This window comes from Mustela erminea, chromosome 4, assembly GCF_009829155.1.
Source record: "Mustela erminea isolate mMusErm1 chromosome 4, mMusErm1.Pri, whole genome shotgun sequence".
Lineage (NCBI taxonomy): Eukaryota > Metazoa > Chordata > Mammalia > Carnivora > Mustelidae > Mustela > Mustela erminea.
This window is the reverse complement of record NC_045617.1, coordinates 117,121,365-117,135,494: the sequence shown is the minus strand read 5'-3', so window position 1 is coordinate 117,135,494 and position 14,130 is coordinate 117,121,365. Positions and strand designations below refer to the sequence as shown.

The 14,130-nt window shown below is 39.8% G+C and overlaps 1 protein-coding gene across 1 annotated transcript in view; it reads right to left on the bottom strand.

Annotated features, from left to right (window-relative positions):
- Nucleotides 1-5,431: 5,431 nt before the first annotated feature.
- SRPK1 (SRSF protein kinase 1) overlaps nt 5,432-14,130 on the bottom strand; it is an 86,980-nt gene continuing 78,281 nt past the window's right edge. Inside the window, 3 exon segments of the mRNA XM_032340508.1 lie at nt 5,432-7,829; nt 9,313-9,405; nt 12,946-13,015. Coding sequence (XP_032196399.1) covers nt 7,645-7,829; nt 9,313-9,405; nt 12,946-13,015 — 348 coding nt within the window. The 3' untranslated portion in view covers nt 5,432-7,644.

Sequence of the window (14,130 nt, the reverse complement as noted above, 5' to 3'; positions counted from 1 at the left end):
AAAAGGGTAGGGGAGGAAGAGGTGCTTGGAAGTGTGCTAGATCATTTCAGGTGGAGGGTTTAGGAGTCCTGTTTCTTTCTCACTTTTTTTTTTTTTTTTTTTAAATTGCTGATTGGGTTGGGTAAGGGAGGGAGGGGCCACCAGAACCTGAATCCATCAGAAAGCCCTATGAAGATTGGGTGAACACAAGATCTAAAAACTTAGGAGACTGACTTTCTCTCCTTTGGACCCCTATATTACCTTCCCTTAGTGCCCACACTGACACAATCAGAACTGGGCACTGGCTTGAGAAATTTGTTATAGTAGATTTTATTTCTTGCAAAAAAAAAAAAAACAAACACCTCAGTACTTTGAATTTGGCACTCTAAATGGTGCATCTTTTGCCAGCCTCCAGAGGGGAACTCAATTTAGGTAATACCTCCTTGTAGCAAACACCAAGACAAACAGGTTCTTTGGGCTATTCCCTGCCTGGGGATGGTGCACGGAAACCGGGTTTTGTTGGTCATCCACAGTGGATAAACCTGATGAACAGGTGATTTTTTCCTGGTCTTGTGTAGCACTCAGTAAAGAGAAAAAGTGGACGCTGGTAAGAGAGGGGAGGAGGTAACACTGAACAAAACTTTTTTGGATCTTGTTACTTGATCAAGGTGCAGACACAGCAGGTTTCTCATTCCTGGGCTGTAAGGGACACTTCTTTTTTTTTTTCTTTAAACTCAACTCTACCTCCAGCATGGGGCTTGAACTCACAACCTAGGCAACAGTCCAAGGCTTTATGGCTGAGTCAGCCAGGTGCCCCCGCAGGGCACACTTTTTAATCAAAGCCTTGACAACCTGTCCAGTGAGTGTGGTTTCTTGCACAGTTCAGATGGATTAGGAATGAGTACTACAGCACCGTCCTGTTGTTGGTAACGGAAACTATTAGGATGGGACTTAATAATCACATTTGTATTTCCTTGTGTTGATGAAATTATTTCAGTCAGGCACTTACTTTATGCAAACCTGATGAATGACAGAATCCAACAAATTCTGTAGCTTAGTGCCTTTTCTAGTTATATTTACTTCTCATAATTTTACTTTTTTTAAGTAGTAAGTTTTCTAAAAGTCTACCTTCTAAAGATTTCTTGCTAACATAGTAACTATGGTGGTCCACTGAAGCTTCTGGGGGACTTAGGGTGCATCTGCCAACAGCCTGCACCTTGCTCTTGTCAGGAACAGCTGGCTTCACCAAGGTGCTCCGAGTCTGTTTACGAATGACCCGGTGCTGGGGAAGGATCTGCAACTCTGTTTATGAGTCAGATGACCCAGATGACCTTTTGCTTTATCTTCAAAGAAACTCATTATTCAATCTCTCCAATCACAAGATTGATTTTGGTTGCTAGCTAGTAACTGTTTATCAGCTCAAGTAGCTTTACTTTTTACATAAATTCCTAAAGGCAGGAATCTCCTCTTTGGAAGTATGTAGAAGATCAATAAAAGCAGCACTCCTCTAACCAAGTCAACTTATTGCTTTCTTGCTTCTGGCTTGGGCTGGGCTGTTTGGGATGGTTGTGATGCCCAAGCAGATGTGGTCAAGAGAGGATTAGTCATTTACATCAGAGAAGTGAACGGGAAGGATATTTTAAATGCTTTCATTGTTTCACGTCCCTGCATTAGTTACCTATTGCTGTATCCATAACACATTGCCACAGACCTCCAGTAGCTTACACGTTTTTTGTTTTTGTGGTTTAGGGAAATGGCAAGAGTTAGTGCGGTGTCTGCATCCAGGTTTCTCACAGGGCTGCAGCTAAGGTGTCAGATTCTTCCAGGCTCAGTGGTTGTTTGCAGGATGCAGGTTCTCACAGGTAGTTGGGCTGCGGCCGTCCCCATAAGGCAACTCACATGTCAGCTTGTTTGCCCGGAAGAGTTCCAAGACAGAGAGGGGGTGGAGAAGACAGCAGCCGCAGCCCTTTGTAACCCAACCTCAGAAGTAGTACTTGTTACTTTTGACTTAACCTGTTAGAACAGTCATCAAGTCCAACCCACATTCAAGGCGAGAGGATTATAAGGGGCGCCTGGATAGCTCAGATGGTTGGGTGCCTGCCTTCGGCTCAGGTCACGATCCCAGGGTCCTGGGCTCCTTGCTCAGCGGGGAGTCTGCTTCTCCCTCTGCCATTCCTCCTGATTGTGCTCGATCTCTGACAAAAAAAAAAAAATCTTAAAAAAAAAAAAAGATGAGGGGATTATACAAGTGTGTTAGTACCAGGTGGGAATCACTGGGGTCCTTTTTCCTAAAGATCAAATAAGTGCTCTAACCCTCAAAACTCATCCCACTTTTGTTAGCTTACCTCAAGAGGATTTGTAGTAGGGTCCACTAATTTCCCACACCGACGGTCCTTTCCTCTACATTTACAAAATCCAAAGCATCGGGTGCAGTCTTAAGGGCACAACTTCTAGGAACATACCTCAGGTGCAGGCAGCCAGTGGACTTCTATAATAGTCTAGTTCTGACAGCTGACCCGGTTCTGACCCAGCCTTGTTACTGGGTTAAAGTGGGCAGAAGCTAGACTGGAATTAAGGACACAAGATTATGATAAAAAAGCCTCCTCCCTCAGAAGGAATAGTACAGCCAGCAACGCAACTACATACTAATGTAAACTTGCTTAATGAAAACTTCCAATCACTTAAAATGATCTCAAATTTTCTGGCTTTTTACCTGGGATATCTGGCATTACAAGGGCTTTGTGTGGACTAATATTTGTGCAGAGACTTATAGGCAAATGTGTATCACACATGTAGTTCCTAAATTCCAACTTTTTTTTTTTTAAAGGTTTTATTTATTTGACAGAGATCTCAAGTAGACGGAGAGGCAGGCAGAGAGAGAGAGAGAGAAGCAGGCTCCCTGCTGAGCAAAGAGGCCGATGTGGGACTCGATCCCAGGACCCTGAGATCATGACCCGAGCCGAAGGCAGCGGCTTAACCCATTGAGCCACCCAGGCGCCCCCCTAAATTCCAACTTTTAAAAACAAGACTTTAGGGGCACCTGGCTGGCTCAGCCAGTTAGGTGTCTGCCTTCTGCTCGGGTCTTGATCCCAGGGTCCTAGGATCGAGTCCTGCATCAGGTTCTCTGCTTGGTGGGGAGCCTGCTTCTGCTTGCTCTCTGACAAATAAAACAAAAAACAAAATCAAACCCCAAGACTTTAGCGACATGAAAACAAACTTCCTCCTCAGGTCTCAACGCTCTCAGATTATATATATATAATTTATATATATATAATTTATTTAATCTTCACATACCGAAGACTGTGCAAGAGATCTGGTAGTTACCAATGACTTGCTAACTTCTAAGGCCCCAAACTTGTAGGCAAAACACAAAGGACTATTCAAGCTCTCTGGTGTCATTAGGCCTTATTTTTGGGGATAAATATAATTCTTTATAAAATTATTTATTTAACAGAGAGCGAGCGAGTGTACAAGCAGGGGGAGAGGGAGAAGCAGTCTTCCTGATTACGTGGGACTCAATCCCAGGACCCTGGGATTATGACCTGAACTGAGGGCAGATGTTTCTAGAACACACCTCAGGTGCGGGCAGCTAGTGAGTCACCCAGGTGCTCCTGGAGTAAATATAATTTTGACTCTGTTATCAATAAATCACAAGTTTTCTGTGATATTGTAATCTAACAGCAAATCTCTTTCCTCATAAGAGCAAAACTCTAGTCTTCAAAAATAAAAGAATGTAACCTGGGCCTCTCTGGAGCAGGCAAATGGTTCCCCTGTGGACATTCAGGGCAAATGAAGACTGAAAAGCAGGGGCATTGGGGGGGTGTGGAGGATTAATTCAAACCCCAGTTTGCTGGCTCTTTTAAGATAGCTACAGGTTCTCCTAGGACAGCACTTAAGTTTTCCAAAACCCTCCGAGGTCCATACATTTAAGACAAGGCTTGGAGACGACCGTCTAGACTGGTCAGTCTGGTGAACACACTGGTTTGATGAATTCCAGTTCAATTTTTTTAGGTAAAAAAGAAGAAAAATCTGGGGTGCCTGGGTGGCTCAGTGGGTTAAAGCCTCTGCCTTCAGCTCAGCTCATGATCTCAGGGTCCTGGAATTGAGCCCCGCATCAGACTCTCTGCTCACCAGGGAGCCTGCTTCGCTTCTTTTCTCTCTGCCTCTGCCTACCTGTGATCTCTGTCAAATAAATAAATTAAAAAAAAAATCTAAAAAAAAACTTATTTATTTGGCAGAGAGCACAAGCAGGGGAGCAGCAGGCAGAGGGAGAGGGAGAAATGGGCTCCCAGCTGAGCAGGTAGCCTGATTCGGGGCTTGATCCCAGGACCCTTGGATCATGACCTGAGCTGAAGGCAGACACATGCTTAACCGAATGAGCCACCCAGCGCCCCTAGGTTGTTTTTAAAATGTGTTATATTCTCTTCTGGTCAACACTACAATATGAACACACTACATAGGTCTTAAGTATGATGCAATTAAATTAACTAGAAGAGTTAATGTATGTAGCCCAGGGGTGGGGAAGGACTTTCTATGAGTAACACTAAAAAACACCACAAATAAAAGTGAAAGGCAAATTAAAAACTGTTGAAGTATATATGATGGGAAAACCACAAAAATGCACTATCTTTAATACAGAACAAACCCATACCAAATAAAAAGGGAAGCACACAAAAACAAAGCTGGGCAACATAGCAAATAACCAAAAAACAAAAATGGCCAATAAAACCCATGAAACAAGTTTCTGACTTGTCATCCAATATTCAAATTAAAACAAGGCAAAGATGCTCTTGTTTTTTGGCACTCAAACTGGCTATTGGGAAAAAAAAAATCAATGTGACTGTTAACAAGCCCATTCAAATGCTGCTGGTCACAGCAAAACAGTCCAACCATTCTCCATATCAGTTACCTGACATTTATTACAAGCCATGAAAATGTGCTTACTCTCTGGCCCAGCCATGCCATTTTGGAGAACTTATTCTAAGCAATGAATCTATGAAAGCCCCTGTACAAGAGGGTTTCACAAATCTTTGGCATTTTGCATCTACTGGGATTGTGATAATAATCTGAGGGGGGAGTGGTAAAGGACACACCACTAGTATTCTGGGAAAATGCCACTGGATATAGGGAATGATACCCTTTCTAAGATTTTTCCAAAATGTACGTTGTTAGTCTCATCTACCCCCAATTTAAAAGACAGAAGCAAAGCTACAAATGGCATAAAGTGGTGGCAGGTGTTTAAGCCAGGCAGTTTCACTGCATAGTTAAGTTTAAAAACAACTTTCAACCAATCCTTCTCTCCATTCTGAAGTGTGGGTCAGACCAACTTGGGCAACAAAGTAAAATAAATGCTCTAGAAACATATAGATTATTAAATAATTTGTTTATTGTACTGCATTTATAAAGAAAACAGACAATGCACCCAGTAGAAAGAATAAAAATGCATTTGGGGTTGTAACTGACAGCAATAGAAATCCTTTACTGAGATCGTGGCAATTTGACAGCATTATGATTAAGTTCAATAAAGGTACATGGGGTATTTGGAAGATCAAATTCTATAGCTGCCTCTTTCTACGGCTTCTAATTCATCTGGCTCCTTAAATGATAGGGGGAAAGCCCTTATTTGTGGGAAAACATTTTCAGAAAGAAGTTATAGGTTCTCTCTTATTAAAATTTCTTTTCACATCAGTTGTTAAAATGGGGCCTTCTATTTTTGTTTTGGTTATTTCACTTTAATATTGTCACCAGAATTCTTGTAATTGCACAGCTGTTATTTTACAGTGTAGACAAGAATTCAGTTCTAGTCTGCTATTGCTTTAGATTTATGTATCGCTGAAAAGCCAAAGTGGATTAGAATTGCCGAAGGATTTTTCCCTGCCGTTGTTGGATACAATCTATTTTCTTTATTCTTGATAGGTGCATAGACAGCCTCACTTAGAATTCTTTCTACAGGAACATGTCTGATTTCAGGACTACCCAATCAAGGATCCGATGAATGGCTGGCCATAGTTACTCAGGGTTCTGTGTTTATGGGTTAAATGGATTGCATAATTGTACCACTTTTTCCTGTTGTTGGTGGAAAAATGGCAGAATCTGGACTCCAATCTCCAATACAGAGTTGGCTACCTGAAAGTCTTGTCGGCAGCTCTGCTAGTAGAGCCTCAAGTCGCACTTCCTTGGCTTTCTGTAAATCAGTCCTGGAGCCGCCTCCGCAGAAAGCAGTAATCCCCAAGGCCCACTTGGTCCATGCTGAACAAGCGGCTGTGACCCTAAACCTGCCCCCTTTTGCTTTTCAGTATGACCCAAGGAATATGTGATGTCTAGGGCAAGTCTATGAAAGGCCCATTCTAAAGTAAGATTCACAAAGCCTTTTCTCATGGGGGAAAAAAACCCTCAAGTACATCTCAATTATCTCAGAATTGCAGTTAAAAACTTACATTATACAAAGAAATAGCAGCAGAGAATGGCTAATCTTAAAACAACCAAAAAACAAAAAAAATCCCCCAAAACAAAAAACCCAAAAGTGCCATCCCCCCACCCTTCCCCTTGGCTCTTTTATGCTGGGATTTCATTTAAGACCTGAAGCTTCTGAGAAAATGAGAGTGGCAAAGCCACAAAGGAAAACTGCTTAAAGGTTAAATTTTGGACAAGGGAAAGAAAAAGCTGTAAATAAAGTAGAGGACTGACTGGAAAAGAACTGGGAATTCTAGTACATCTTCTTCCTAGAGGGGAAATCTCTGAAACCCAGATCCCCTTTCTGGAGTCATCCTGAATTCTTTTGCTGTGGGGCAGTAAACTCGAGTGCAATGAGTAAAGTGCCAGCCAGGGATTAAAACAACAAAAACCAAAGCAGCCAATCAAAGTAACTCTGTGGTTAGGGTAGCAGAAGACACAGAGGAAAGAACTGTTTCTGCAGAACATCTAGTTCTGAAGAAATAGCTAGTCAATGGTTCCGTGTCTGTTTCCACCAAAAATCAGACCAAAGATTTAAGGATCTTAGCGTTATGGGAGGATAAAAGGAATTTGATAGTGCTATGAACAGTGATAAAAGTGGTATCCAAATTTGGTGTTGATATAGCTCATTTAAAATGATAGTAGCTTCAAAGTTGCGGGACAAAACGTGAACACAGAGAACAACAGAAACAATCCAGGAAGATGATGCAGCCTGGATACAGTAAGTTTAATGTCTCTGCTGTACACAGAAGTAACACCCTTTCCCCTTCTCATCCTTATGCTGGCAATAGGAGATGCACTAGAAAATTTGACTCTTAGAGTCAATGAATAAAAGGATGAGCTCATCATCTTCATAGCTTTTTAAAAAGGAAGCTCATAATTTAAAGGGTGTTTTAATGGAAAGACAAGTGTACAGGGTGAGAGGCTGTTTCACATTTTAGTCTATGAGTCTTTGGCAGAGCTCAATCGAGGCCAAATTCACCTAGGATGCCCAATGGCTGTGGGGGATCTCCACAGGGTCAAGTAAGCAAACCCAAATGAACATGTTGATTTGAAAAAAAAAAAAAAAAAAAAAAAAAAAACAACAAAAAAACCAAAAAACCTAGGAAACCCTTGAAGGAAGAGCTTCACCCTGAAAAGGGAAGAGGGAAATGCTTGGCAGGGAGGGGCGAGGGTCAGCATGTGATCTCTGCTGCGGTCCTGGGCTGGGGCTTAGGAGTTGAGCCAAGGGTGCCGGAGACAATCGGCGGCAGTGGCTCTCTTCTCGGGTATCAGCTCCAACATGGGCAGTAAGAAATCCGTGAAGCCAGCTGCCTCTTCCTGAGACCACTCATACTTCTCCACTAGAACCTCAAATAGGCCCCAGGGTTTCAGTTTCGTGATGTGTTTCAGGTCACCTATGGTAAAGACAGTACAAAAGAAACTGACCGATATTGACAAGTGACAAGATCCTTTTGTGGAAATCCAGGAACTAATCCAGACGCTCTATAAAGAACCAAATTTTGCCATCAGAATCTAATCCTTTTCTATTCACAAAGCTCTTCTTTAACACGTTCCTTGGAGTGTCTCCACTTTCCGTGAGGGCCTAAAATCTTAATTTGTTTGCTCCACTACTCTAGGATATTTTGTCCCAGTAAAATTGGGTAGGCCTAGCAGGAACTAACTAGGTATTCACTAAAATGAGTATTAAATGCCTATATATGCAACACAGTTTCAAAGGGTGTTTAAAAACAGTTTATCATCACATACCAAGAACAGCTGTGTTTTTGGGGGGCTTAATAGTCTACTAATGTTGCTTCCAAATAAGGCAGTAATTTAAAAATAAAGAGCTAATACCACGTTAGACCTGTATAAAAAGTAACAAGACTAAAACAAACCCCATACAGCTTTCAGATATAGCTACATCAACACTTTGTCCTATTCTGAAATGTCATTCTAATTCTTACTTCTCTGACATAACCATTTTAACTTATACAACACTTATCTGAAGTTTCTTTCTGTGGGCAGTGAGTGCCTGATTCATTACCCACTTGATATACACATGCCATTAACTGGTCTTTGCACAAGGAGGAACTCTTAGGAAGCACTTCACTATTTTCCTGCCAAAAAGAAACAATAATGTTTCTAGGATGCTTGCTGTCAAGTGTAGAGGTTATGAGGAAAAAGGGAACCATGGCAAAGAGGGAAAAAAAGGCAAGACAGTTTTCTAGTCCTTCCTAGGTCAGGTTTTCAAATTTCAGCTTTTAAATTTTATTTGGATGCATAAGAAGTACATACTTAACTACATACTTAATACTTAAATACATACTTAACGGAGTCAAAAATTTCAGGTGAGAGCATTATGTTTCTTTCACTAACTGGTGATAACATAAACTTATAAAACTGCAAAAGGTAAAGTTAATTTGCAGGACTGATATACTTAAGTGACTATATTAGGTATCACTGGGCTACAAGATGAGTAAGATGTAGTCCTGCCCTTAGGAAGCTTAAACTAAACTACTTGCTCTGTTAGAGGCAGTTCTGAGATCAAACACTAGCAAACGTCTGCCCATTTTTCAGAAGCAATGAAGAGGAGTAATCAACCAATTATGTGCCAGGCACTATATACACAGTAACTTATTTAGTGTGAAGTAAACACTTAAAATCCCCATTTAGAAATCAGCAGACTGAGGTTGTGTGGCTGCTGGGATTAGAACCTAATAGTGTGGCCCCAGTCTCTGCTCCTGACCACAGTATTTCACCTCTCTGCTGTTACAGTTCAGCATCCAAGGCAGGACCATTCTTCCAAAGGTGCTGGGAGCATGTACACGGCTGCACTTACCTTTTCATTTTTAAACACTTTGCTCCCGTAATGTCTGGGAACAAGCACATTTATTTTACCTTTTTTGGTGAAAAATTCCTTGGAATATTTTCCTGCCACAATGAGCTTGCGAGGCACCTTCCCCAGAAGTTCTATGATCAATGCAATGTGATCTGTATGTTTCAAACATTTCAGGAGGGGGAAAAAAAAGACATACATAACAGGAGTAACAAATGCAGTTCTAGACAATGGCAGAAAGAGTAGCATGCACACCTCTTTGTAAAGCATTTCAGCCTTGCTTTCTGTCCTAAATAGAAAGAGGACTCTATCCATCTAATGGAGAATCCAGAAAAATGTAAAAAAAATCAGGTGCCCACTTCAGTGAGACTAAAGTCATAACTAAAAACAATCTTGGTGTGAATGCTCTGCTTCCTGAAGTTGTATCCCTGGGGCCTAGATGAAAACTCATGTTAATAATACTACCTCTGCGGTTGAAGAAGTCCTGTGAATATTTCCCACTGAGGGCAAAGCGTCTTGGAATTCTGCCTATCAGCTCTATAATGTGCGCAATGTGGTCTAAAATAGAAGGGTAAGAAGAACAGGATCAAGGACAAGCTGTAAAAGGTTTTTTTTTTTTTTTTTTTTTAAAATGAATAGCTTTTTCAGGCCTAGCTGTTTAAAAGTAACTACAAATATAACCAAGGATACTCCAGGGGAGACTGGGAAGGTCAAGAATTATTTCAGGTGGTTGGTCACCTGAGAGCAGCTGGCAAGGCCCACCGTAGAGTTTAGAGGCTTATCTGTATTTTTATTTCTATTTTGTCTATACATCTAGATTCAGGTGGATTTTTCAGTTAAGGTTAAAAAAACTACCAATATGCTTTAGACACTGTTATTTATGATACTACTCTGGACTTCAAGTAGTAATAAAATCACTTTATTTAACAAAGTTCACAATAATTAAAGCACTCATATATGATGAGTTTTTACAATCACCCTGTAAAACAGGTCAAAACTAATAGATGCCCCATTTTTAACAATGAGAAAACAGAACCTCAGAATAAATGGCCTACTTGAAGGTACAGGGTAAACAGGAGCTAGAACTCAAAATGAATCCACATCTAACCATGTGTAGTTCAGAGCCAGGTAATTGTTTTAAAATACATCACACTTTTAAAGTAGAAATTGGCACAAACATTTTAAAGTACAGCTACTTGACTTCTGTGGGCCAGTATAAGATGCCCATGTTGTAGCAGTGTCTTGTAACTATCCCAGCATGAATGTGGACTGTGGGCACTGCCAGGGAAGTGTGCCCCAGGCAGTGATCCTGGGAATAGCCAGCATCCACATTTACAGGAAACTCTACTACTTTTTTACTCTGCAGGTGACAGCAACTAAGAATAGGAAGGAATTTTAAAAAGTGATGGCACAAAAGAGCTCTATAAATGACTTTAATCCTGTAGGGCAGTAATGTTATGCCAGAGACATCACTATATGTGGGAATTTGTGATGGTGTCAGGTCCTATCTGTTTCTCAAGTAAAGGACTCAGTGCTGTCATTTTAAAACAGCTTTACATTCATGAAATCACTACAAACTTCTGGCAGTCTTGACTGAATTTGTCGTTTGCTAACAAGACTTGGCCGCCAAGAAATTTCTGCTCATTTTAGGTAAAACCTGCAAATAAATGTTTTTGTATAAATGAGACTACAGTTTATCTTAATGTAAACTTCCAAGTGAAGTACTGGTTCTTTTAACATTTTTCCTGTACCAAGAAATTATTTTTCTCTTGAGTGTGTTATTCTACATTTAATTCCAGCAGCCTGTCTCTGGCTTATCAATTAATCATAGGAATGATATACCTGATAGGCAAAATTATCAAGTATTATTCCAAGAGTTAGGGCTGTAGAACATCAACAACATCAGAAAAACATGTCTCTTAGGTAGGCCCCAGTCCTACAGTGACTTATAACAAACTATGCATACACTTGCTAGGGAATAAGGGTTTAGTTTTTTTTCTTCTCTTATGGACCAAACTGCAGTAGTCTGAAGTTTCCTCTAAGGACTATTAGTATTAACCGGTACAGGAGGAAATAAATTTGAATTTAAGTATCTAGAATAGACAGTTCTCCCTTGCCCCTTATTTGGGACTTTTTAGATACACTTCAATTTTCAGGTTTGGTAACGTAAGACCCTACAGAGTGTAATTTCAGCTGTTATATGTGTTCTGTACCACAACTATTTACAGGGAGTCTAGGAAAGTAAAGAGAAAAAAAAAATCAATTGTTCAAACAGGTATAACAGAGCATTTCTAAAAAACGTCCAAAGCCCCAAACTTATAACTGGCAAAAAAAAAAAAAAAAAAAAAAAAAAAAAAAAGCAGAGATTAGGGAAAATTAAATGTGTACATAGATAATTATTACAGTATATTCTTAAAAGGGCTTATATGTAGAAAAACACCCAAACTGTACTCACTACAATAGGCATTTGGCAATCGGAATTATCTTAACATTTCCAAACAGATTATGTGTTAGAGGAGTATCAAGAGGCCCTACTAACACTGCCTATTACTATCCCAAGAAACCTTGGTTTAAGAAATGGAGAGCATTCTTGGTTCCACACAGCACAAAACCTGATTTCCCTAAGAACTGAGGGAAGCACAGAAAGTAAAGGACATATTTTCCACATTGGAAAGCTACATTGCTAGTGTTCTCTCAAAGTAATCCTCATTAATCTTGAAAATAAAACCTGCTGAAACTGTATAATAGTAAGACATTTCTTTAATAGTTCTTTCATTCACATTATTATCTAAGTTATTTGGACATGACCATGACAAAAAAAAAAAAAGTCACATTCAGTTGTGTGCTTTCACAGCCTTTCAGATGGAGCAACTGACAGCTTGGGCCTTTCCCATCAGCTATCACAAAATGTAAATCAGTAACACTTTTATTTATTTATTTTTTAAAAGATTTTTAAATTTATTGGAGAGAGACAGACACAGAGGGAGCGAGAGAACACAGGGAAGAGGAGGGGCAGAGGAAGAAGCAGACTCCTTGCTGAGCAGGGAGCCCAATGTGGGGCTCAATCCCAGGACCCTGAGATCATGACCTGAGCCAAGGCAGACATTTAATTGACTAAACCACCCAGGCGACCCAATAACACTGTTTTAGAATGGAATTCTAAATGTCAGTATTATTTACAAAGAAAAAAGTATGGTTTTAATTTTTAGAAAAGGGAAAAAGAATGCTAAATATTGTAAAGTTTATATAGACAAAAAAGCTCTAGTGTCTGCATTCACAAACACCACTCAAGTAGTGTGTTTGCCTATAAAACTACTGACTTCCAAATAAAGTTGCAGGCATAACTGAGCAACAAGCTGATGAACAGGTTGTTCACAATGGGTAAAGAATAAATCACTGATTTATACAGAAAGGAAGATAACCAGATGTTTTAGAAGAGATTACCTGGCAAATACAAGTTTTATTAACCAACTGTGGTCTCTTCTTTAATCCTCATATAGTTCTTTAATAGTTATTATTAAATATCTAGTGTATCTAATACTTAATATAAAACAACTTATATTTCTATCTTTTCTGAGATTTATATATTCTTAGTACACTAAAAAGACTAAGCTCTTCAGTACTAACAAACCATGTTAATCACACATGGAAAGTGTAACTGCCATGCACAGAGACTCTTGGTTAAGGAGACTCACCTTCATCTCGAGTGTACTCTTCCCCTGAATGAGGCTCAAACAAATAGTCACCTGTGGCCAGTTCAAAGGCCTGAGAAAAAGAGGACAGCATATGAAAGCATTAAAACAAAACAAAACAAAACAAAACAAAAAGGTAGCCTTTGGGAAGCTTATTGCTTACTATCTGACTCAATATGAAGTAATTTTTTCTTTTTTAAAAAAGCCACAGATGATCATTTTTAAAAACGTCTGAGATTGTATCTAAGGAGTTCTCCTTCCACACCCAGTTTCTTAGTAAAATGGAGCAGGAAAACAGGAAAAACTATTAATATCAACATATGGATTCTTCCATCCCATGCTCCTATCAGCAATTTGGCTCTCCTGAATTTCTCTTTTTGCTTAGAGAGGGCAACATGTGGATATTAAGCTAATTCTAAGTTATTAAATTATTCACGAGAAGAACAGGTCTTATTTTCTTATGTTATAATTTCACATAGCTAGAAATTAAGATTCTGTACACAAAATCAAAACCAAAAAACTCAGACAGACATCTCTCTACCTAGGACTCTTAACTATGTGGCAAAAAGTACATTTTTAAGTTTTGCTTTGGGAAGCACCCCCTAAACTGTTCCATAGAATCCTCAATTCCTAGGTCTAATGGAAAATCAGAAAAAGATTAAGTATAAATGTAGTCAAGAGCCATTCATGTTTTATGGGACTGGCAGGTATGGCATTCACATACCAGGAAAAGGCAGGCACAGGTCTTCTACATGAAAACCTCTTGTAGGGGCACCTGGGTGGCTCAGCTGGTTAAAGCCTCTGCCTTCGGCTCAGGTCGTGATCCTAGGGTCCTGGGATGGAGCCCCACATGGGCTCTCTGCTCGTCAGGGAGCCTGCTTCCCCACCCCACCCCAACTCTTTCTCTGTTTGCCTCTCTGCCTACTTGTGATCTCTGTCAAATAAATAAATAAAATCTTAAAAAAAAAAAAAAAAAAGAAAGAAAGAAAACCTCTTGTAAACAGTGTTCAACAAGTATGAAAAAGTGATTTCCTTTAGAATACACACCAAGCATTATGGAAAAAGACAGCATCTGAGTGACAGGCCTATATTAATCTTTCACTGATTAAAAAATGGGTCAAAAAGGTAATGTAACAGCAATTTTTATAAAGGATCATACTGGTATAAAAGTGCAGTTGTAAGTCAAGT